General features: G+C 40.1%; 1 protein-coding gene across 1 annotated transcript in view; it reads left to right on the top strand.

The window, feature by feature from the left end:
* The window catches only part of afap1l2 (actin filament associated protein 1-like 2), a 49,863-nt gene that overhangs the window by 10,586 nt on the left and 14,756 nt on the right, over positions 1–24,521 (top strand). The window contains exons 5-12 of the mRNA XM_043713165.1: positions 190–280; positions 6,405–6,536; positions 8,280–8,491; positions 9,993–10,138; positions 10,864–10,972; positions 18,162–18,404; positions 21,338–21,515; positions 22,764–22,928. Of these exons, the coding sequence (XP_043569100.1) occupies positions 190–280; positions 6,405–6,536; positions 8,280–8,491; positions 9,993–10,138; positions 10,864–10,972; positions 18,162–18,404; positions 21,338–21,515; positions 22,764–22,928 (1,276 nt within the window). The remainder of the gene's footprint in view (positions 1–189; positions 281–6,404; positions 6,537–8,279; positions 8,492–9,992; positions 10,139–10,863; positions 10,973–18,161; positions 18,405–21,337; positions 21,516–22,763; positions 22,929–24,521) is intronic.

Here is a 24,521-nt window from a genome sequence, read left to right as displayed (position 1 = left end):
CACACTGTAAGTAATCTAATCTAATCTAATCTAATCCAGCATCTCTTGGAAGCTGCATTCTATTACTCTCTCCAAAATCGGCATCTACTTTGGATATATTGACTTGATACCCCCCTGCCAAAGAAGATAGCTTTGTGGGCATCTGGCTGTTCTAGGTAGTACTGACCAATGGTCTTGTTTCTATTTTAGCTGGATTCATCAGAACGTTATTCAGGTGCATCAGAGAGTGGAAACAGTACCGATGGTGGATCTGTACATGATATCATGGAGGCTAAGGATGGTATGCTAATTATCTGTCAGTAGATATAATCAGTTGTATGTTTTGTCTTTACTGTTTGAGTGCAAAACTGGATAGAGCACAAGAAAAAACCTTGGATAGACATATCTCGAGCTGTTTTTCTTAATGAAAGAAAACGTGGATGGGCACTGTTCTTGATGCTTTATACCCTGGCATAGAATACAGCTGTAACCCCTGTGGTCAGTTAATTAACTGTTGGCTTTTGGTTAAATCTATTAATACAAATGAATAAGACATGATAAAAAAGATGGGATTGTTCTTGTCGTTTTGCAACTCAGCTTTTCATGGAGGGTTATGTGATGAACGTCTGCCAGAACAAGGCGGGAGTATTTGGCCCAATAGCCCTGTCCTTTCTGCAGGCCATGTGCATTCTGCTGTGCTGTGAACTTTATCCTCCTAAGTTTGTTGCAGATTGTGTAACCTAATATTCCTTTCACCAAAAATGAAATACAAAGACCATCACAATATCTGTATAACCTTACGTGCTCCAACATTGAGTCTCAGTGAGTTGTTTTCACTGATCTATCCAGAATTCTGCAGGATCAGAGCCAGTGTGTTCCTGGGTATTTGATCTCTTTTACTTTTACTTTTCCCTAAACTTTATTTCCATTCTGTGCCTAAGATTTATCCATTTTCTTTTTCTTAAATCTATTGAATCCTTCCGTTAGTGGTATGGGTTGGATCCTCTATCACATATATAAAACGACATTGTGACCTTTTGTTGTACTTATGCATCATTAAATTTATGCTTTAGACCATTGTCTGTACTTACAGTCCAAGTTAAATAGTCTCCTTCTATCTAGACTGTGAGTGCCATTGGGTGATTTTTCACTGGATTATGTTTCTTCTTAAACACATTTTCCTCCAAAAAAAATATAATTCAGTGCAGCAAGTCCCTCTCATTATTCAATCCATAAACCAAAAAAAAATCTATTTCCCTGGTCCGATTTATCAAGTTGTATTACTCCATTGTTCGTTCACTTATTGATCTATTGGGGATTTTTATGATAAATATTCCACCTGGGCTCAACACCAACTCCAACAAACCTCATATCCCCTGCAGGCCATCATCTGCATTCTCCCCAGCCTAAATATGGTTCAGCAAATATGGTAAATTGAATGAGAATCGGGAAACTTACAAAGATCCCATCACTATCTTCTCTCTTACTGGAATTTATTCCCTGTAAGCACATGACCTTTTATTGTTCCGAGGTAGTTTGAATATCGGATGGAGGGTCATGCCAACAGACACATTTATTTAAAGTTAAACAAATAAATGATTGGAATTAATACAAATATCATTGTATAATATTTTCAAGCTTTGCTGTTCTACTCAAAATGTCAAGACAACAAATATGTCTTTGTTGCCTGGCATAAAATAGTTCCTTAATAAAACACCACTTAGATTTTGTGCAATGCACTGTGATCATGAAGTTTCTATCCAATTCAATCTCTATACTGCCCTTCAAATTCACTGGAGCATTGTGTTCACGGAAGCAAATGTAAGCCTACAATGCGAAGCTATTCAAAGAATCATTGATCCTACCTCAAATATGGAGCTAACCTACTTCTTCACCCCAGACTCAATAATCCATCAAAACCAGTAGCCAGGATATCAATCTTCCAGGCTGTTAAGAGTTGCATTGGATGGTTTGATTCATAGATTCATAGACTGTCTAAATATTGCCCTATCCAAGACGTGATCTGAGTATAGTGTGCATAATAAAACTATATATGCCAAAGACCTCCATGTCGAATTGATATTAGTCAGGCTGTATCTCCTTTATGATGCGGTGAATCTCAGGTCCCAAAACAAGTGCCAGTTCAGGAACTCTTGTTAATTATCCAGACATTGCCATCACCTTTGCTAGTGATAACCCAGTTTCAGCTTGATCCAGAAATCCAATCGATTCTTAATTCCGTGAATTTCTGTGTAAATGTATCATTCTCCAATCCTTAGGCATGTTTGGGCTAATGTATTGGAAAATTGAATTAATGAGGTGAGCATGGATAGAAGAGTTTATGGAATCATAGGATAATGCAGCACAGAACTCAGCACTTATCCCAGTCCTTTGACAGAGCCATCCATTTAGCCATACTGCCTTGCAATTTCCCTTTGGCCCTAAAAAGTATTCCTCTTCACATATATATCCAGGTCTCTATTGAAAATTATTATTGAATCAGCTTCCACAGCACTCCCAGTCCAGATAATTTAAAAAAAAACACTGTAAATATACTGTTTCTTTATCATCATTCATTCCAGTTATCTTGATTTGTAACCTTCAGCATCTGACTGTCCTGCCAATGGAAGCAGCTTGCCCATTTCATTTGACTTTTCCTGATTATTGATTGTTATGGAGTGAGAGAAAATATCCTCTGGACCCCTTAGGTACATGGAGATATGTAAGGCTGCAAGGGAGACTCAAAAAGATAAAATTACTTGTCTTCTTTTTTACCCAAATGCAATACTTAAGTGGTAAGGGCTCTTTAGAAAACAAGACTTTTGATTTTTTACCTGTAATGCTGAAGGTGGTAGGTTGGTTCACAGTTTTTACTGAGATAGTGTTACCTTGTGTCATTTCTCTTACATGTTAATTTTTTCTCCCACCCTATGTGAGTACATAGTCTGGTTTAAACACTGATATTGTGCTATTTTCAAACAATTGCCTTACTTCAGAGTTACAGGAAATTATAGAACAAAGAAAAGCATGAAAGGAACTCTTATGGCCACTGATTCTGACTGTTCCTTTTAATCACTATCTGTATTTCAACATTGTTTATAAATTCTGAAGTAAAACAGATTCAAGTGGAATCATTGCGTGGTATTGTTAATTAATCTTTCTATAAACATTATTCTACATTTTTGCTTAAACTCTAAATTATTTAGAGTTTAATCTTTTTAGAACATAATTATATGCTGTTCTATTACACTTACAATATTGACATCTATCCAACTTTGTGGAAAATGACCTCTGCGAATGTTGTCCAGAGAAAGCAGGACAAATCCACTCTGGCCAATATAAGCCCTTTCTACAAAACAATGGAATAAGTCATCAACAGCTGTATAAAGCAGCACTTTCTCAACCATTCACCTGATAACTTGCTCACTAATGCTCATTTTAGATTCTACTAAGACTTTTTGTTTCCAATCTTGGTTTAAAAAAGACCAAAGAGTTACATATAAGAACACAAGATGCAGGAGCAGCAGTAAACCGTACAGCCTCATTGAATCTCCTCCAACATGTGGTATGATCCTGGCCGATCTTACACTTCCACTTTACATCCACTCCCCATATCCCTTGTTTCCTTCAGAAACCAAAAATCCATTCACTTCAGCCTTCAAGATATTCAATAATGGAGCATCCACAACCGAAGTTTCCAAATATTCACAATCTTTTGAGTGAAGGCATTTCTTCTTGCCTCAGTCATAGATTATGAAATAATTGGCTCAAAATCCTGAAATGGTGCCCTAGTCAGATTTCCTAGTCAGGTGAAACAACAGCCCAGATTTTGATGGAGTCATGTGGTGCCATTCAAGAATGGAAGGTGGCACCCAATTCTGGTTCCCCATTCCCACAACCCCTTATTTTTTCTGAACCAAGATAAAACAGTGGGTAGAAAGCTTGCAACATGAGCGTCTGATTTTGCCGGCTCGATATCTGGTACAGGCGTCTCCTAGACCTCCGCAACCTACAAGGAGCCAGGCAAGCTTTCTGTTTACTCCTCGGTCACAGCCCCTCAGAGGATTTGTGAACCATAATCAGGATTTCAAATCTTTTTAAGGGTAGACTTAAATGTCTTATTGAAGGCCCCATGCCACTAAAATGGCCCCCATTCTGCCTCCATCTCCAACTTAATGCCAGTCATTACCCCCCCACCACCAACTCATTGCCCCTCCTACTATTCATACCAAATCACTCCCTACTCATTGTCCTCTATGCCCATTTAACCAGGATGCGGTATGTACAGAACCAATAAATCATTTAGATATCCTGTATAAAAATACTCAGAAAAGATTCATCTTTTCAATAATCTTGTTTTGAGAATAACATCTGTTCTTTAACCATATGAAGCAGCCAGGAACATATAATGAGGACAGGCATAAGAGCTCTATAGTTAGAACTGACGGAGCAAAGGATGATGTTAGCAAGTGTTTCTGTTTTGACAATTGTAGAGAACTATTGACATTGCTGATTGACATCTTTAAATGGTTAGAGCAAAGAATTCTGTCTGTGATCTCTGTTATCAATATCTCAATGTGTACTTCCACAAAATTGAAATGTGTGAAGTATTTGAAACCTTTATTATTGATGTTCTAATAATTTATCTCATTAAGACTTCTCAAAAGGTGGAGAAACAGCAACTTATTTTACCTCAACTTAAAATTGGAGACTAGTTTTTTTTTCTGAGCAGTTATTAACATGCCATTGCTACTGTGTGGTTCATTGGCTCTGCTAAAAGTGTACATTGGGTGTATGGAAGGGCCTTAAATTGATATGAGCTGATATGCGGACTAGAAGCATCGGGGTTTGACAGATAGTATGAGTTGGCATGGTGAATGGGTGAGGTATGAGGGAATGTCAGATTCCCCTAACAGCAATCAACACAATCAACTGGATGGAGTCCTGAGAATTGAGGCCGGCTTTCCGATCAGCCTGCCTCAGTATTCTGCTGCTACTGTAGCCACTTACGTTCAGTTCCAGGGTTAGCATTCTGAATTCGCCCAACATTCCCATTCCCGAATGAAAACTGTGTCATTGGATGGCCTTTCCAGCAAGGTGGATTTGGCAACTTGAGAAATTTCCCAATTCAAGCTGATCAGCTCAGTCACAAAAATCTAACCCTTTTACCTTGCTGACCCTTAACCTCCAGTTCATGAGAGCTTATTTCCAAGAGACACTTTGCCTATGACTAATTATGTTTGTTTAGATGAAAAAATTACTGAGCCAGTTTCCTCACTATTCTCAGCAATTTTAAGTAAAAGCTGGAAAAGAAATAGAAGTTACCTTTTCCACATTTTCTATCAATTCGGTCGGGCAGCCTCCTTTGTAACTTATTTTTGTGTTCATCAGATTGGAAATTATCCCTGTTCTGCTCCAATTTAGTTTTTCTTTCATCAAATAACTGCATTTCTTTTTCTTTATTCATTAATGGGATATGGGCATCACTGGCAAGACCAGCACATTGCTGCCCATCCCTAATTATCCTTGAACTGAGTGGCAACTTTATAGAGCAGTTAAAGAGTCAACCTCATTGCTGTAGGTCTGAAGTCACATGTAGGCCAAACCAGATAGTGACAGCCGATTTCCCTTACCTAAGGGACATTTGTGATCCAGATCCATTTTTACAGCTATTGATTCCAGTTATCAGTGTGACTGAAAGTAGTTATATTTTGCAGATTTTTCTTGAATTGAAAAATTAGAGGCAACAGTGCTGCTGAATGTTTCCAGAATTTTCTGTCTTTTATTGAATTTAACTTCACCAACTGCCACAATGAGATTTAGACCCATGTCACTTGCGCATTAGCCTCATCCTTCAACTTTCCAGCTCCCTAAAATTAGAGAAGTGCAATATAAAACTAAAAGTATCATGTATGGTAGTGCTGTAGTTATTACTGACATTAAAACATAGGAGCTCAAGTGCCACCATACCATATTTAAAATGTAACTTGAACTGACATGTTGCAATGTCAGTGGCTGCCAGCTTATTCTTTCTTTCTTTTTGATATGTATGGCACATTTGAAAATATATTTGAGATACTTTTGTTTCTACTGATGGTACACATCCAAACATTATCATCGTATGTTATTAAATTAACTTTGTGTATGGATGATAAATGTTAGAGGGAATGTTGCTGTTCAGTGTTTCTAGAATTTTCTGTTTATACTTCAGTCCTCCAGAATCTGCAATATTTTGCTTTTGTATTGTCATGGTTTTACATTTATGCACATTTGGGTTTTTCATGGAATAGAGCATTAATTAACATCTATTTCTCTGGTTCCAATTTGCATGGAAATTTGGGAAATGCAATTGAAATGGAAATGATAACAAGAATTTGGAACATTTATATGATTAAATTATCTTTGACCTTTAATTTTCTGTCCAGTGAAAAAGAAATCCAGTATTGGCGACCTTAAAACTGCAGGTCTGAAGCTGAGTAGTTTTATGAATCTTGGGAAAAAGAAGCCTATATCTGTGGAGATTCCCATTAACAATAAGAAGAATGTTGAAGCATCAGGTGAGTTAATTGTAGTTTATATGTCAAGTAGATGTTCTGTAAAGTGTAAAGTTACTGCCACCATGTGGCACTTTGTGTCATTAAATATAAGGAGAAAATCAGGTATGACTTCAAACTGGTATTGTATTATTGATTATAAATGTGCTCTGTTGTTATAGATTGGATTTGCAGGTCATCAGTGACAAGCAGATAACAGACTTTGTGGTTTTTAATACTTAGATTCTGGAGTTGATCAGTTTATTGGCTTTATTATGAGCTGAATAACTGCCTACGATTATGGTTGAAGCAAAATCAGGACATCATCAACTGACACCTGAAGAAGAAAGTTAGATGAATGCTTCAGAGAGAGCACTTTATCAAAATCTTAAATGTCAGCTTACTTTTTAGCTGCAGCCTGACCTGGGCGTTTCCAGCATTTTCTTTTCTTTTCATTTGATAACTTTAGAGACAGGATAATCAAGGTGACCGGACCAAAATTGCTTCCAAGTCAATGTTTTACATTTTACATGTGAATTGTCATCTTGGGGCATCATATAAGAGTACGAATATAAGAAAACATAGAATAAGGAAAGGACTTGGGATGGCACAGTGGCTCAGTGATTCTCCTATTGCCTCACAGTGCAATGAATCAATGTATGATTCCAGACTTGGCTACTTTGTAGAGTTTGCACATTCTCCCTAGGTCTGTGTAGGTTGCCTCTGGGTGTCCAGTTTCCTCCGACAGTCCAAAGATGTGTAAGTTTGTTTGATTGGCCATACTAAGTTGCCCATAGTGTCCAAGGATGTGTCAGCTAGGTGGATTAGTCATGAGAAATGTAGGGCTATGAGGATATGGTTAGGTGAGGGTGAGTTTGGGCGGGGGAATGGGATGCTTTTTGGCGGGGTGGGGTCAGTGCAGACTCAATGGGTCAAATGCCCTCTATCTGCACCATAGAGATTCTGTGATTCAACTCTTTCCAGACTCTATGGACTTTCTATGTCATTGTCAACTGCAACTGACTTAAATCAATAACATCCAAGTATATCTAATTTGGTAATCTTAGTTAGTTCACCTCATAGGTTGCAGTCACATGTGATATTTTCATGGTCCCAGCATGGATGGCTATCTGGCCAGGGCAGGAACTGAAGGTAATAGGGATACACAGATACAGATGTAATTACATTTCATTGATTAACTTCCTCTGTGCCTATCCACAGAACTTTCAAACTTAAACCTATTTCAAACAGATATTTGAGCCAGTCCGCTTGCCCAGCACTAATTGCTTATGTTCAAAGTCTACTCCAGTTTCAGTGCAATGTGAGACAGAGAAAAAGACTTGTTGCTTGAAATGGGAAATGTTTCTGGCAGGCAAGCAAAGGGGAAAATTCTGGCTCAATGGATACTTACAGGCCTCTTGATGTTTCATAGACAAGGCTCCTGATGTGAGAAGTGCAGGATGCTAAAATCCTGAACTGCTAAAGACAATAAATCAAAAAAGAAAAAGAAATTGTGAGCACCACCTTAAATACCCACAGTTAGAATCAAAGTGGAAATATTCATGCTGAATGATCACATGAGCACAGTGCTGCTGCTTCAGCAAGGGTGCCCACCAGAAAGCGCAGATGATAGTTCATGCCATTAACATTAAAGGAGCAGTCTCAATATCAACTCTGCAAAATAGTTCTTCTGGAAAGCTGTTGCATGTGGATATAATTACGTGCGGTGTGAATGATTTAAGCAGACTTGCATTCTTCTTTTGACAGGGTATTTGAATGTGTTTATGAACAGCCAGTGGCGTACCCGTTGGTGTCAGGTTAAAAATGGACTTATCCACTTCTATCAGGACAAGAGCAAAAACAAAGCTGTTCAAAATCCTCTGAGTCTAGAAGGCTGTGAGGTTATTCCTGACTCTAGTCCAGAACATTTATATTCCTTCCGCATTTTGCACGATGGCGAGGAGGTAGCTTCTTTAGAGGTAACATGAACACTGCACAGGCATTCATGTTCTCTGTCTTAATCATAATAAGTGCAGTATGTGAAGGTTTGTTTAATTTAAAATTTTGATTTTATAGCTGTGCCTATGTTGCAGAATGACAATATTGTTTTGGTACAGTGAGATACCATTCTGCCCATCATGTCTACCTAGGCTCGCCAAATTAACATTATGACTTTGTGCCAATCACAAGCCTTTTCCTCATGCCATTGTCCATTGCTTCTATTCAAATAACCATCTACTGTCCTCTTGAGTGTCTCAATGCTGCCTATCTCTACCACACTTCCAGGAAGCGTTTTCCAGACACAAACCACTTGCCATTATGAACAAATTGTTTTCTTCTTTTGCACATCTATCACACTGACATTTTTGACTGAACCTACTAATATTGTTATGCAATATGTTCACCATTTTACAAAATCATAGTTTAGATGTGCAGTAATTTGGTCTTGTCAACTTTTGCCCAGCTATATTGAACATAACCATTATACAACTGTCCATTAAAATACCTGATCTATAATAGGTAAAAACACCAACAAACCTTGCCCTCTTCACAACACTATCAAGAATCATGAGGTAATATCGCTCACATCAAACAAGTGATAAATACTTATATTTATTCTAAGTTTAAATACTTGTGCATTTCCATTTCTCTTCCTCTGTCTAAAATAGCAATGAAAACATATCAGACAGATTATGTGAATTTCCCACCACGCAATTCAATGAGGAAAGTTTAGGCGAGCTACAAACACACCGGCCCATGATCCTTAATCCCCTGAGGAAATTGGCATACCTTTCGAGTGGCTGTAGTAGCGAGTTTGTTTCAGGACGTGGCTGAAGAGCTTCAGGACAGAGGAGATGACCTGGGGGGTGCAGTGAGAGAGGGACTCACTGAGATCCTTGTAGAGGGAGGAGGAGAGCTTCTTCAAGGTAGGCATCTTTGCAAGAGGATTCGCAGTAGGTTAAGATCAACTAGGAGAAAGTGAGGACTGCAGATGCTGGAGTACCAGAGTTGAAAAATATCGTGCTGGAAAAACACAGCAAGCCAGGCAGCATCCGAGGAGCAGGAGAATTGACGTTTCGGACATAAGCCCTTCTTCAGAAATCCTGAAGGAGGGCTTATGCCCGAAACGTCGATTCTCCTGATCTTCGGATGCTGCCTGGCCTGCTGTGTTTTTCCAGCACGACATTTTTCAACTCTGGAACTCCAGCATCTGCAGTCCTCACTTATACCTTTCGAGTGACATGATAAGAGTCAATGTCTCAGCCATCATTTTAAGCATTTCCCTTAACTCTGCCAACAGGATCATTTATTTATGCTTTATTTGGATTCCGTGAAATTCCTTACTGCGTAATTTACAATGAAGGCATTACTTCAATATAAATTTTGTTGCTATTTCTTTCACTCTTATTGGCCTTATGCCTTTTTTGTACACATTTATGTTGGCATGTTTCATAAAAATATTCTACTTGTCTTTTGCAGGCTAAGTCTTCAGAAGAAATGGGTTACTGGCTTGGTCTTCTGCTGGCTGAATCAGGATCTAAGACAGACCCTGAAGAGTTCACTTATGACTATGTTGATGCTGACCGAGTGTCTTGTATAGTGCATGCAGCCAAACATTCTTTATAGTGAGTCACATTTTCTATTTAGAAATACATTTTTCAGTAACACATGCATGGTTTATAGGGTGAAGTAAAAGTAAAGTATCTCCTGCAGAATTGGGTGTTCAGTTATTTTCAGCTTTAAGGCTGTGCGTTTGGCATTTGTTTTTTTCTGAAGATTATCTAAAATTATGGGATTTTCAATGAGGAACTTGTGCCTGAGAAAGCTTCAAAAGTAACATTATTGATGGAACTAAAAACCCTCATTCTACTGAGTGGCGGTCAACTTAATCAGGAATTATACCTCCTTAAAAGAAAAAGCTATAACAATTGTTTGAAACCCATTCCTAAGCATAAAGGAGCAATGTTTTAAAGCCACTCAGACTTCATGGTAAGTCTGTCTTTCTGAGTATATGCTTATGCTGTTTCATGTGTGCTATGTCCAAAGGCAGACCCTTGACTAATCGTCAGTTGATGCTCCATTCTGAGCCTTTACTCTTTGCATTTTGTGGTGATTTGTTGCAGCCTTTCTCTCTCGCGGCAGAACGAGGAGGCAGTTTGCAAGTTCCTCTCAGCCAAAACAGAAATCAAACCTACATGTTTGGCACATCCTGAAGCACACAATAATCATTTAGTTGACTGAATAAACCAGCCCCAACTATATTCATACATAAAGTTGGAAATGAACTACTATCTGTATGTATTTTAGTGAATAGATTATTTGCTTAATTAGCATTTTTCTTGCCTTTTAGCTTACTGCAGCGTAGATACTCAGAGCCAAACACATACATCGATGATTTACCTGTGGTGCAGAACCAGACTGATGACCTGTATGATGATGTGGATGTACCTGAATCTGTGGTAGGAACATTTCTTTTGTTATTTTTACAATTTGAGAGAAAAATGCAGAAGAGTACATTTTTAATCAAAGTTTCCACAGCAGAGGTATAAACATAAATTTTGATATATGTCCATCAAAAGCAAAGGGCATAATGCATCTTAACAGCCCTCTTATCGAAAGGATGTTGTGAAACTTGAAAGGGTTCGGAAAAGATTTACAAGGATGTTGGCAGGGTTAGAGGGTTTGAGCTACAGGGAGAGGCTGAATAGACGGGGGCTGTTTTCCCTGGAGTGTTGGAGGCTGAGGGGTGGCCTTTTATAAAATCATGAGGGGCATGGATAGGGTAAAGACACAGCCTTTTCTCTGGGGTGGGGGAGTCCAGAACTAGTCAGCATAGGTTTAGGGTGAGAGGGGAAAAATTTAAAAGGGATCTAAAAGGCAACTTTTTCATGCAGAGGGTTGTGCGCGTATGGAATGAGCTGCCAGAGGAAGTGATGGAGGCCGGCACAATTACAACATTTAAGAGGCATTTGCATTGGTAAATGAATAGGAAGGGTTTAGAGGGATATGGGCCAAGTGTTGGATAGCTGGTTGGCATGGATGAGTTGGGCTGAAGGGTCTGTTTCTGTGCTTTCCAGCTCTATGGCTGTAAGTGTATGATTTCTGGCAAACGCTCAGGTGTAGATTAAAAATAAAACAAAGTTGTGAGTGCTAATGAAGAGCTACCAGACTCGAAACTTTAATGCTTTCTTCCCATAGATGCTGCCTGATCTGCTGGGTTTCTCCAGCAATTTCTGTTTTTGACTCGGGAATCAAGTCTCTGCTTCAGGCAGAATCAGGGATTCTGATACAAATTGCACCCAATAATCTATTAATTTTGAAAAGTATTTTTCCCCCATAGTGCTCAAATGGAAATCTGCCATAAACCAACACAACTGTGGAATGTTTTAATGCATTTTTAAGATTGCTCTTTTTTTAAAATCCTTAAGCTATTTAAGAGTGATAAGTTATTTGAGAACTTGATTCAATTTATTTTAATGTAGATGAAAATTAATTGATCACAAATAATCCTTTTTAATTCATAGTGTCAATCCTATGAGTGACCTGATTTTAACTGACTTGAAAGTGACAGTTAAAAAAATATGCAAGGTACAAAGTGGGATACCACCATGAGACACATATTCCCCTCCCTTCCCTTGTCAACATTTCACAGGGGCTATTCCCACCAGAACACTGGTCCACTCCTCCTCCACTCCCAACATCTCCCCCACCCTCACAGTACCATCCCATGCAATCGCAAAAGGTGTAACACCTGCCCATTTACTTCCTCCTTCCTCACTATCCAAAGCCCCAGACCTTCCAGGTGAGGCAGCAATTTACCTGCACTTCTCTCAATCTAGTTTACTGTATTCACTGTGCGTGAGGTGGTCTCCTTTACTCTAGGGAGAAAAAAGGTAGACTGGGTGATCCCTTTGCAGCAAACCCACACTCTGTCTGTAAAAATGACTTGAGTTTCCAGTCTCCTGCTACCCTGTTCCCATGCTAACATTTCAGTCTCAGGCTTGCTGCAGTGCTCCAGTGAGGTTCAGCTCAAGCTAGCAGAACAACACCTTGTCTTCTATACCCTTCAGGATTCGATATCAAGTTTAACCATTTTAGAGCATCACCACCCCCTTCCATGTCTTTGCATCCCCCCACCTCAACTCCTTTCAGTAAAGCCAACCCATTTTCACCTATCTAGCTTCTCTTCTTCCTGGCTTACTATCAAAAATTGCTTTGTTCGCTCACTGTTGTATTTTCCTTCTCTCTCGCTCTCTATGAGCTCCACCCCATCTTACTCCTGTTTCTCCTTCCCATCATCAGCCTATATGCCATCTTTTCTGAGCTGCTATCAGATCTGCAGGAGGATCATTGGACTCAAAAATTTGGTAGCAATTTTCTCTTCACAGATGCAGCCAAAGCTGCTGAGTTTCCCCAGAAATTTCTGTATTTGTTCGATACAAAGGTATTTTCTAACTAGATGATGGGTCAGACACAACTCAATGGGTAACTGTTTTGCCTCTGAGTCGCAAGATTCCAGTTTCGAGTCTTATTCTAGAGTTTGAGGGCAAAATTCAAGGCTGATATAGTCTTACGCTAAGATGCTATTTTTGGAACTATTTGTTCAGCCAGGCCTATCTGATATGACAGCTAAATACTATAGAATCTGCTGTCTTAACCCTGCATGGCCCATGTGTGAAATAAGAGCAGGAAATGCTGGAGAAACGCAGCAGGTCTAGAAGCATCTGTGGAGAGAGAAACAAATGAACATTTCAAATTGAATCTGACTCTTCGGTGGATCCGAAAGTGACTGGAGGTAGTGGAATTTACGCTGGAGAAAGGGAGTGGAGCAAGTCGAGCAGATATTAAAGATGTGCCTGACCCCACAAAGTAACTGAGGGATGGACATTTATAAAACACATTCCATATCTTCAGTATAATCTCAAACACATGATGGGATCCTGTGTTCTGTTTGCTGATAACACAAAGTGATGTGGGACAGTAAGATGCAAGGAGGACACAGAAAGGCTGGGAAGGGGGTTGGACAGGTTCAGTGAGTGAGTCAGTAAGACATTGTCTGTACAATATCACACAGAGAAATGGGAGGCTTTGTTCCTTCACTTTCCCTCTTTACTGCATTGGCAACTTGTGTATCATCTCCACATTCCGATAATATGTCCTGTTTAATGGGTTTAAGAGGCAAAGGCAGTGCAAATGGTTCCAGAGAAGAGGTAAAGTTGAAAAATAGGTGTCAACAAAAAGTGTTAGTAGGCAATAGCAATAAATAGACCAGCTCTACTGTGTGCAAGACCTTGTAAAACAGATGCTGGGTTGGGGAAGAAGGGGAGAAATCAAAGTGGACTTCAGAGTTCATGGTCTGAAGTTGTTGAACTCAGTGTTGAGTCCTGAAGTGGGTAAACTGTCAAAACAGAAAATCAGATGCATGGCATTTCCTCAGGGTTGCATTGGGCTTTTCTGGAATGCTGCAGCAGACCCAGGTCAGAAATATCAGCATGGAATTGAGATTATGCATTTAAATGGCATGCGACCAGAAGATCCAGATCATTTTTGTGGACATAAGACCATAAAATGTAGGATCAGAACTAGGCTATTTGGCCCATAGTTCCAGTATTCAATCATGGCAGATACGGTTCTCAACCCCATTTTTCTGCCTTCTTCCTGTAACCTTGATCTCCTCACCAATCAGTGACCTATCTATCCACATCTCAAATACATTCAATATCTTGGCCTCCAAAGACCTTTGTGGCAATGAATTCCACAGATTCACTGCCTTCTGAAGAAATTCCTCCTCATCTCAGTTCTAAAGGACCATCCCTTCACTCTGAGGCTCTGCCTTCAGGTCCTAGTCTCTTCTACTAGTGGAAACTTCCTCTCCACATCCACTCTATCCAGGCCTGTAGGCATTCTGTAAGTTTCAATGAATCCCTCCGCATCCTCCTAAACACCACTGAGTATCGACCCAGAGATCTCCTCATATGTCAAGCCCTTCATGCTTGGGATCATTCTTGTAAATCTCTTCTGGACCCACTCCAATGCCACCACATCCTTCCCAAAAACAGGGCCCAAAACTGCTCACAATATTTCAAACAGTGGTCTGACCAAAGCCTTATTCAGTCTCAGGAGTACATCTCTGCTCTTGCGTTATAGCCCTCTTGAAATGATTGCGAACATTGCATTTGTGTCCCTAACTGCCAGCTATGCCTGCATGTTAGCCTTAACTATAACCTGAAGTAGGACTTCCCCAAGTCACTTTGTGCTTCAGATTTCCTAAGCTTTTCCTGGTTAGAAAATAGTCTGTATCTCTGTTCTTCCCTCTAAAGTTCATAACCTCATACTTTGCCACATTGTGTTCTATCTGCCACTTTTTTGCAACTCTTTTAACTTGTCCAAGTCCTTCTGCAGCCTCCCCACTTCCTCAACACTACCTGTTCCTCCACCTATCTTTGTTGCTAGGTTTGCAGATGATACAATGCCCTCAGTTCCTTTATCCAGTTCATTAATGTATAACTTGAATAGTGTGGTCCTAACACTGACCCACTGCGGAACTTTACTAGTCAACAGGTGCCGTCCTGAATAAGACCCCTTTATCCCAATCCCTGCCTTCTGTTAGTCAGCCAATCCTCTATCCATGCCAGTAGCTTGTCCTCAACAGCGTGGGCTTTTATTTGGCAGCCTCCTGTGTTTACCTTTGTCAAAGACCGGCAAAGCAGTCACACAGTCTGCATTTGGTGCTGCAAATGTAAAGGAGACTGTATGGTGAGGAATAGATGCAGTAGACTAGATTGAAAGACTTTGCTTCATCTGGAAGGTGTGGATGGGACCTTGGACAATGAACAGGGAGGAGGTAAAGGGGTGGCTTTTTCACCTTCTGCAGTTGCGTGGGATGAAGTGTTGGGAGTGATGTAAGACTGGGCCAGTGTGTGGCAGAAGGAATGGCCCCTACAGAATGCTGGCAAGGAAGGGAAGAGGAAGATATGCTTGGTATTGACATCCTGTTAGAGGTGGCTGAAATAATGGAGGTTGATCCTTTGAATACGGAGGCTAGTTGGGTGGAAAGTGAACATAAGGGGATCCCTATTGATGGGAAAGAGGGGAAGAAATGGGGGAAGAACTAAGCCAAATGGGTTGGACATGGCTGAGGGCCAAGTCAGCCATGCAGGAGGGTAGAATGTTTGCTTGAGGAGAAAGGAAGACCTGTTGGAATCACCACTGACTGTAGATGGTAGCATCATTAGAGTAGTTGCAATGGAGGCAGAAAAACCAGGATCCCCATGGTACCCTATTAGGGAAAAGAGCAACAGTCATTATCCCCAGTGTCCTGACCAATATATAACCCCTCAATCACAAAACACAGATTATCTGACTATCATCGCATTGTTGGTTTTATGTGGTTGCATGAATTGCAATTGCAACAATGACTGAACGTTAAAAACATCCCATTTGCTGTAAAGTGCTTTGAGATGTCCAATGGTCTTTAAACGCTTGCGATGAATCAAGGTCTTTCCAGTCCTGTGTTTTTGTTCAGTTAACTGGAAACAAAACATTCGATTTGTTTTTCACAAGATACCTGCTAGTGTCTCTGAGCCTAAAGCATTGAATGTAACTTTCAGAGCCTCCTTGAAGTACTGGAAAGGAACACAATTAGCAAGAACTCCCCATGGTGATTCATTTACCCCAGGATGTGACCAACTGTGTGGAGTTCCAACAAGATGTTCGTAAGGCTACTGAAAAATATCCTGAAAATTCAAGTTGGACTCTGTGCAATTTGCTCTTAAAATCCCACAGTCTTTTCTGTCAATTCTGGAACAATTGGAAGAATTATGCTGGAACAAAAGGCAGAAAAACTAAACACAAAACCCACACAGCATTGTTTAAAATAAGGTTCATATTGAACAGTGCAATCTTTTTGCAGTACTATATGGTGATCATGCAGAGAAATGTTACATGCAGAATAATTTATTCTAGAAACGGATAACATCCATTCGTTTGATCTTTGCATTATGAGTCGGTTTATTAATGTGAAAACACTGAGTGGCCTGATGGTTCAACATAGTTGACTGGACCAGATAGCCCACAACTACAATTCATTTCTTCACCTCTTCTCCCCCCTCCTCTCCCCCATTAAGTGGTTGTCCAAACTCAACCAGTTATTGTTGTAAGGGCCAGCGGAACAATGGGCTCAATTTTGGGATTGCATTGATGAAACTGGCAGAAGTTACTAGTGTCTGAATTGTGGTGATTGTGATGAGTTCAGCCAGGTGGACCTCATAGAATATGAGTCTCTGATTGGGGCTATTATTCTGGTCAAAACAGGGAGCCCTTGCTGCCAGATATAAACAGGAGTCTCAGAGGTTCTGCTCACCCTGAGAGCTGGCTCTGAGGGAGCTTTACCATGTACTCTACATATGTAACAAAGGGTAACTTGAGGAGTTATTTCATGCATGTGCATGATTAAATGCAGAAAAAAGTGTTTGTTCCTCTAAAGGACCTGTTTAAAATTCCCAGGTAGAGAGCTTTAGAAGTCACTTGAATTAACTAAAAAATTAAACATTTCAATCTCAGAGGATTGAATTGCAATTGCAACAATGACTGAACTTTAAAAACATCCCATTGGCTGTAAAGTGCTTTGAGATGTCCAATGGTCTTTAAACGCTTGCAATGAATCAAGGTCTTTCCAGTCCTGTGTTTTTGTTCAGTTAACTGGAAAGAAAACATTCAATTTGTTTTTCACAAGATACCTGCTAGTGTCTCTGAGCCTAAAGCATTGAATGTAACTTATATCTTTCTTGAATGAGGAGTAACTGGATTTTTTATGTCATACAGGGTCATAATTACTGCTGAAAACCTCTCTGACACTGGAGAACCTAATTTTATATTTGTAGAAATCACTTCACAATTAAAATCCTATATGTTTTACCATTATTAAATTAATTCATTTTTGTAAATGATTGTTTGTTATGTTTCAGTGCTTTAATCCAATCCGAATAGCTTAAAAGTCGAAGGATAGTAACTGTATTTTACTTCCTGGTTTAACATCAAAGCACTGTACATGTTGGGGATCTGAAATAAAACAGAAAGTGCATTTATGGAACAAGAAACAGAATTAATATTTCAAGTCCAATGACTCCGTGTTTGAAGGGAGTGAGGAAAGTTTTTGTTAATAACAGCACTGTTTCTCTTTCGACATATGCTGCCAGACTTGCTGAGTTTCTCCAGCTCTTTCTATTCTTGTTACTTCCTGGTTTGCCAGATGTGAGAATTCTGCAATGTCTTTGGCTGCTTAGCACGCTTAGTTACATCATTGTTGCTGGCTGCTAGACGTCCTCTTTAACGGGCCCTATGAAATTAATGTCAAAAGTGGTGAAATCCATGTCACAGAGATCATTCAATGCTTGTGCAAATCTTTCTTGGAGGTCAGCAGCAAGCAGCCTCACTCCTCTCTGCAAATCCAGGCTCATTACTCTGGATTCACATTCTCATCAGAATTTAAGACTAGATTCGAATCATATCTTCATGCGCTTGAAAATTGGATTGGGATAGAATTGAAAAACAGGAGCCAGATAATCACTGCCCAAAGGCTGTGTTTGAAATACCTATTGTTAATTATTCCTTTTTGGTAAATTGACCATGTGTTCTGTTTTTATACAGGATGATAAAACTAATGAGGAACAGTGCTATGGGGAAGATCAAACAAGGGTTTACTTGGACCTAACTCCAGTAAAATCATTCCTTCACTCTAGTAACAACAAATTGGCTTCTAATGTACAACCAAATGCATCAAACTCTGAGAATGGAAGAGAACCTTCAAATCTTATACAAATGAATGACAAAGACACAGCCAGTGATTCTGATTCTGGGATCACTGCAAGGCCTTTGGAGTCTGGTATCAAGGTAAACTCTTTAACATGCAGAGTCCAGTAAATTGCTGTATGGGATCATGTATCATTCGAAACCTTTCTGGCCATCTTTGGTCATCACCAAAAATCTGAATGTGCCTACTCAGAGAAATGGGATACTCTCTCTGAAAAGAGCTGATAATCTGTCTCAGCTACCTGACCAATTGAAAAACAATAGAAGGTAGGCATTGTCATCCATGGTGTTACACGAAATCCATGGAGCAGACGATTATCATTCTTAAGCAGACATTCCGCTGCCTGGGTCACTGCTGGGGAAGGGGTGGGGAACCCCTTTTAAACCACTGAAACACATTCTTGGCAGCTGCTAAATCATTCACACCACTGATGTTAAGAGGATGCAACAAGTCCAGCTGTCTTGTAACCTTTAGTCATCTTTCACAACTCAGTGCTATCATTCATAATGCAGAAAGCCATCACTCTGCTGATGAAGTGCCTCCTGCCTCCATCAGGAGCAAAAGGTTACTGTCCTAGAGAGGGGCTACGAGAACTCAAACCTTGAATTTAGTTACAGAGATATTATGCACTGCACCACAAGATCTTCTGTACTTAAGGTAATACAAGCCTAATTTACATAATTTGTCCTCACAATATAAATCTTGTAACAACAGTGTCATTCTATTTAACTTATGCTGCAGCGAATCCTTACAGCCAACCATTTTGCATATCGATTCAGTTTTTTACAAAATAAAAATTGCTTCATCATGACGAGCATCACAAGAGATTGATAAAAATATTAAATTTCACAACCCAGGAGACTAAGTCCATTATTTCCACCTCATGACCAGAGTATCGTATTAGCCTGGAGCTGTAATGGTCTGCTGTGAACTTAGTTTCTTTTTAATTGCCAGTAAACTTGAGTCCACATCACAGAACTGCCTCTAATTGGCAATTATTTGGCAGTTTTACTCAGCAATGCCACAGGATGATGAGGGTGGTGCAGCAGAAATACTAGCCAGGCTCTTGTTCAGACTGTGGGGTTGTGGCAAGCAGAATGAATTGTATTATACTAGAGGTCAACATCATGCATTCCCACATTGGATGTCTGCAATTATTTTATTCCCAACATCAATTTCCCTCAACTTGAAGAACACAGAATTTCCAGAGAAATATTACACAGCAATCTCTTCTACAAGGAGTACAAGTTGGAAAGGACGATGGTTAGCACTGCTGCCTCACAGCGCCAGGAACTCAGGTTCAATTCCACCTTCAGGTCTGTGGTGGTGTTTGCATGTTTTGGATGGGTTTCCTCAATGATCGAAAGATGTGCAGGTGAAATAGACTAGCCATGTTATATTGCCCATAGTGTCCAGGAATGTGCTGGCTAGGTAGATTGGTGATGGGAAATGCAAGGTTACAGGGATAGAGTAGCGGGTTGGGTCTGGGTGGGATGCTCTTCGGAGGGTCAGTGTGGGCTGAATGGTCACCTTCTGCACTGTATGGATTCTGTAATTCTAAGTATATTGTTTATTTTAGTTAATAGCAAGTATTTTGCATATTCAGCATTTTGTAGAGGATTCCATATGTGGGATACATCATAGCGTCATACAACATGGAAACAGATCCTTCAGTCCTACTGGTTAACGCCAACCAGGTTTCCCAAACTGAACTAGTCCCATTTGCCTGCGTTTGGCCCATAGCCCTCTAAACCTTTCCTATTCATGTACCTGTCCAAATGACTTTTAAATGTTGTAATTGTACCCACCTCTGCCACTTCCTCAGGCAGTTCACTCCATATATGCACCACCCTCTGTTTGTAAAAGTTGCCTTTCAGGTCCCTTTTTCATCTTTCCCCTCTCACCTTAAATCTATGCCGTCTAGTTTTGGACTCCCCTACCCAAAAAAATACCTTGTCTATTCCTCTTATCTATGCCTGCCATGATCATATGAACCTCTATGAGGTACCCCTCAACCTCTGACGCTTCAGGGCAAATGTCCCAGTCTCTCCTTATAATTTGAATCCTCCAGTCCTGGTAACATCCTTGTGAATCTCTTCTACACCCTTTCCAGTTTAATAACATTCTTCCGATAGCAGGATGACCAGAACTGTATGCAAAACTCCAAAAGTGGCCTCACCAATGTTTAGCCACAACGTGATGTCCTAACTCCTATACTCAGTGCTCTGACCAATGAAGGCAAGCATGCCAAATGCCTTCTTCATCACCTTGTCTACCTGTGGCACCACTTTCAAGGAGCTATATACCTGAACCCCCAGGTCTCTCTGTTTGACAACACTCCCCAGGGCCTACCTTAACTGTCCCAGTTCTGTCCTGGTGTGTTTTACCAAAATGCAACATCTTTCATTTATCTAAATTCAACTCCATCTGCCACTCCTTGACCCATTAGCCCAGCTGATCAAAATCCTATTGTAATCTTAGATAACCTTCTTCGCTGTCTGCTCTACCACCAATTTTGGTATCATCCACAGCCTTACTAACTATGCCTCCTATATTCTCATCCAATTTGTTTATTTAAATGAAGAACAACAGTAGACCCAGCACCGATCCTTGTAGAATACTGCTGGTCACAGGCTTCCAGTCTAACCAACAACTCTCTACCACCACTCTCTGTCTCTTATCATCAAGTCAATTTTATATTCAATTAGCTAGCTCTCCCTGGATCCAATGTGATCTAACCTTATTTAGCAGTCTACTATGTAGAACTTGTTGAAGACCTTGCTAAAGTCCATGTGGACCATGACTACTGCTCTGCCCTCATTTGTCTGCTTGGTCACATCCTCAAAAAGCACTCAATCAAGTTTGTGAGACAGGATTTCCCACACATAAAACCATGCTCACTATCCCTAATCAGTCCTTGCCTCTCCAAATGCATGCAGGTCCTGTCTCTCAGAATCCCCTCCAACAACGTAGGTGATAATAAGCTGAACTTTACTTGTTTTCTGGCACTCAGATATCCCAAGTGAAAGCAGAGTTTGAAGAAAAGTCCTCAAAGGCTGGCAGCAAGCCTTCAAATAGTCAGAAAGTGGTGATGCCTTGGGCTGATCAGAATAAGAATGGCACACCAGCAAGTAATCCACAAGTGAAGACAGTGACGGAGTGCATTGAAAAGCAGAAGCTGAGTGCAACAGGTGAACCATGGATCTCACTCTTACAGCGAAACTGATGTCTTAAAAAAATTCCCATTTGAATCTGTTTGCTCTTAACATCCACAATGTAGAAAACCATTTCCATATATTTCCAACACTCCACAGCAGTCCAGCTCAGAACTGATCTCACCAGAATTTATGTAGGACTGAGCTAAAAAGCTATTTCTTCACTTAGGATTTAAATTTGTTAATTTTGAAACTCTGTATCCCAAAGAGCTATACATAATCAGGCATTGAGTATACTCAAAATGGAAGTTGATAGACCAATAGACTTTTTAAGGGAATCCAGGGATGTGGAGAGCAACTGGCAAAGTGCTATTGAGGTATAAGATAAGCCATGGATTAACTGAATGGTGGAGTAGGTTCAATATAACCCAGCTCCTATTTTTTTCTCTAATTCAATCTGCTTATGCACTGTTACCTGAAAAGTCAATCATCCACTAATGAGGCAGGATCTCTGTACAGTGTTTCCTGCATATCCCTACAGTAGCAAAATGACCAACCTCTTTATGACAGTATTGGCAAGCAGGGGCTAGCATTCAGTTCCACCAAGGCGCCTCACCAGGTCACAGAGTGACAGCAGGATTTGACACCGAGACATTAGGAGGAGAGCGGTGCCAGGTTCGGATAAGCAGCAACCCAGAATATAAATGTGCAGCCTGGATGAGCACTACTGCTCCCAGTTCCATGGAAATTAAAGTAAAAAAGCTTCAAACTTAGTTTTTAGATGGGAGTCTCCATTGATCCCTTGAAGTCTTGCTGACTTGATGCTGGGCATCTAAAGGTGCCAGGAATATTGCAAACAGTGCCCGTTCATTACCCAAGGGGATTGATAGAGGAGATTTACACTTGCAATGGGGTTAATGTGAGCTGCAACAGGTAGCTCTCTTCTATATGTATCTGAACAGTCTTAAAATGTGTTTATTTGTCATGTGTGCTTCATTGCAATTTAGCTGCAAGCATTTCTTACTGGGATTCTCACATTAACCTGTCGACAGTGATCTGTAACAATTACTTGTGATGCCATTAAAAACTGTTCCAATAGGAGATTCCCAACCTTATTTTTGCACTTCAGTCATGTCAGAATGTAATAATGCCACGTCTTGCTCTGGAACTTTCTGATCTCCAGCTCGAACAGTTCCGACAGCTGGCTTGACTTGCATTGATGAATTCTTTCTGATAATCTGCAGTAAGCTTTATGCTAAGACTTTGCTCTTAAATCTATCCCAGTATCAATTGAAACCAAATTTGGGAAGAATCGAACGGAGGCCGATCTAAAAAAATTCATTGAAGAGAAAGAGAAACTGGAGAAAGAAAAGGAGCAGCTTCGAAATGAGCTGATGCAGCTAAAGAAACAGAAGAGGGAGGTGAAGGATGCAATGGCAGCTTGTAAAGGTAGATGTGACGATGTGGACAAAAGGAATGTGGAAATAAGTGCATGCACAGTGTACGTCTATGCAAATTTATCAAGATAACATAATATCCATGTGAATTATTTCTGTTCATCACAGTATAAGACAACGGTCAAATTCATAATGGACTAGTTAGCTAAAATTGGACAAATTAATATGCTGAAGTAATGGCCAAATTGGCCATTTTTTTTAACCATGGAAACAGAACAAGTATGCTTTTAAAAGGAAGCTAAATGTCCACTTGATCAAAATGTAAATGCAGAGCTTGTGAAATAGAGCTGAGAATGGGACTGCTTGACTGTTCAACTGAGAGCTGGTAAGCATTCATTGCATTGAATGGTCTCCTTCTGTGCCATAATGATTCTATTCCTGGAGGAATAATGGTAGTAGTAGATTTACTGAATGGATTTCCTTTGTGCTTGACACTTGCATATTTATTGCAATTGCCCATCAATAAATTGGGTGTCTTCAGTGTTCTACATATAGGCCTTAAGTCTTCAATTTCTCAAGGAAATAAGGGGTGCTTTTATTATTTGAGATCAAACCTCTTTATTTTTGTTTATGTCCTTAAATCATTCTGGATATCACAGTTGCCAGCAAATAAGAGCTGCACAAATACAGCCAAGTGCCGACTTTGCTGCCAGTTCCCCCGTGAGGCCATAGGAATCAACGAGGATTCCATTTGATGTTTTTCTATAGTAGCAGGGATGAGATTATCAATGCAATGAGATGGCAAAGCCCATTGCCCAACTTGGACAACATAGTTAAGACATGTCTCTATTCTCAAAATTACCTTTTACAATACATTTTTATTGACTATTTTAGATATAGAAACATATCATAAGGAGGTTTAGTTGAGGCAATCTAATCTATCCTTTGGGGTGATATAAAAAACCTTAATTGCCAGTTCCAAAACATACAGCCTTTCATTGCCAAGAAACTACTATGAAGTCTTTAAGCTTAAAGTAATATTGTCTTTCCATCATTGATCCTACGGTTCTTAGCAGCATGGGAACAGGACTGTGTTGTACCATTTGTTCACCATGATACCTTTCTATATTTTAATCCCAAAGACTGCTTTTTTGCCATGGATTTGTCAATACCATGCCTCCCACACGGCAGCACCATTGGTGTAATAAAATATGCCAAGGCACTTTACAAGGGCATTATAAAACCCAATACAGTACTAAGCCACAAGAGGAGATATGAAGAGAAATGACCAAAATATGTAAATTTGAAGGAATACCTGAATAGAGGAAAGTAAGGCAGTTAGGCAGAGAGCTCCAGCACACAAACATGCTGGCATTATGTTTTGATCTGATTGAAATATCTGATTCTGTTCGCCGAGCTGGAAGTTTTTGTTGCAAACGTTTCGTCCCCTGGCTAGGCGACATCATCAGTGCTTGGGAGCCTCCTGCGAAGCGCTTCTTTGATGTTTCCTCTAGTGTTTATAGTGGTCTGTCCCTGCCGCTTCCGGTTGTCAGTTTCAGCTGTCCGCTGCAGTGGTTGGTATATTGGGTCCAGGTCGATGTGTTTGTTGATGGAGTTTGTGGATGAATGCCATGCCTCTAGGAAT

The sequence above is a fragment of the Chiloscyllium plagiosum genome, chromosome 22 (assembly GCF_004010195.1).
Source record: "Chiloscyllium plagiosum isolate BGI_BamShark_2017 chromosome 22, ASM401019v2, whole genome shotgun sequence".
Lineage (NCBI taxonomy): Eukaryota > Metazoa > Chordata > Chondrichthyes > Orectolobiformes > Hemiscylliidae > Chiloscyllium > Chiloscyllium plagiosum.
This window is presented reverse-complemented; position numbering and strand designations above follow the sequence as displayed.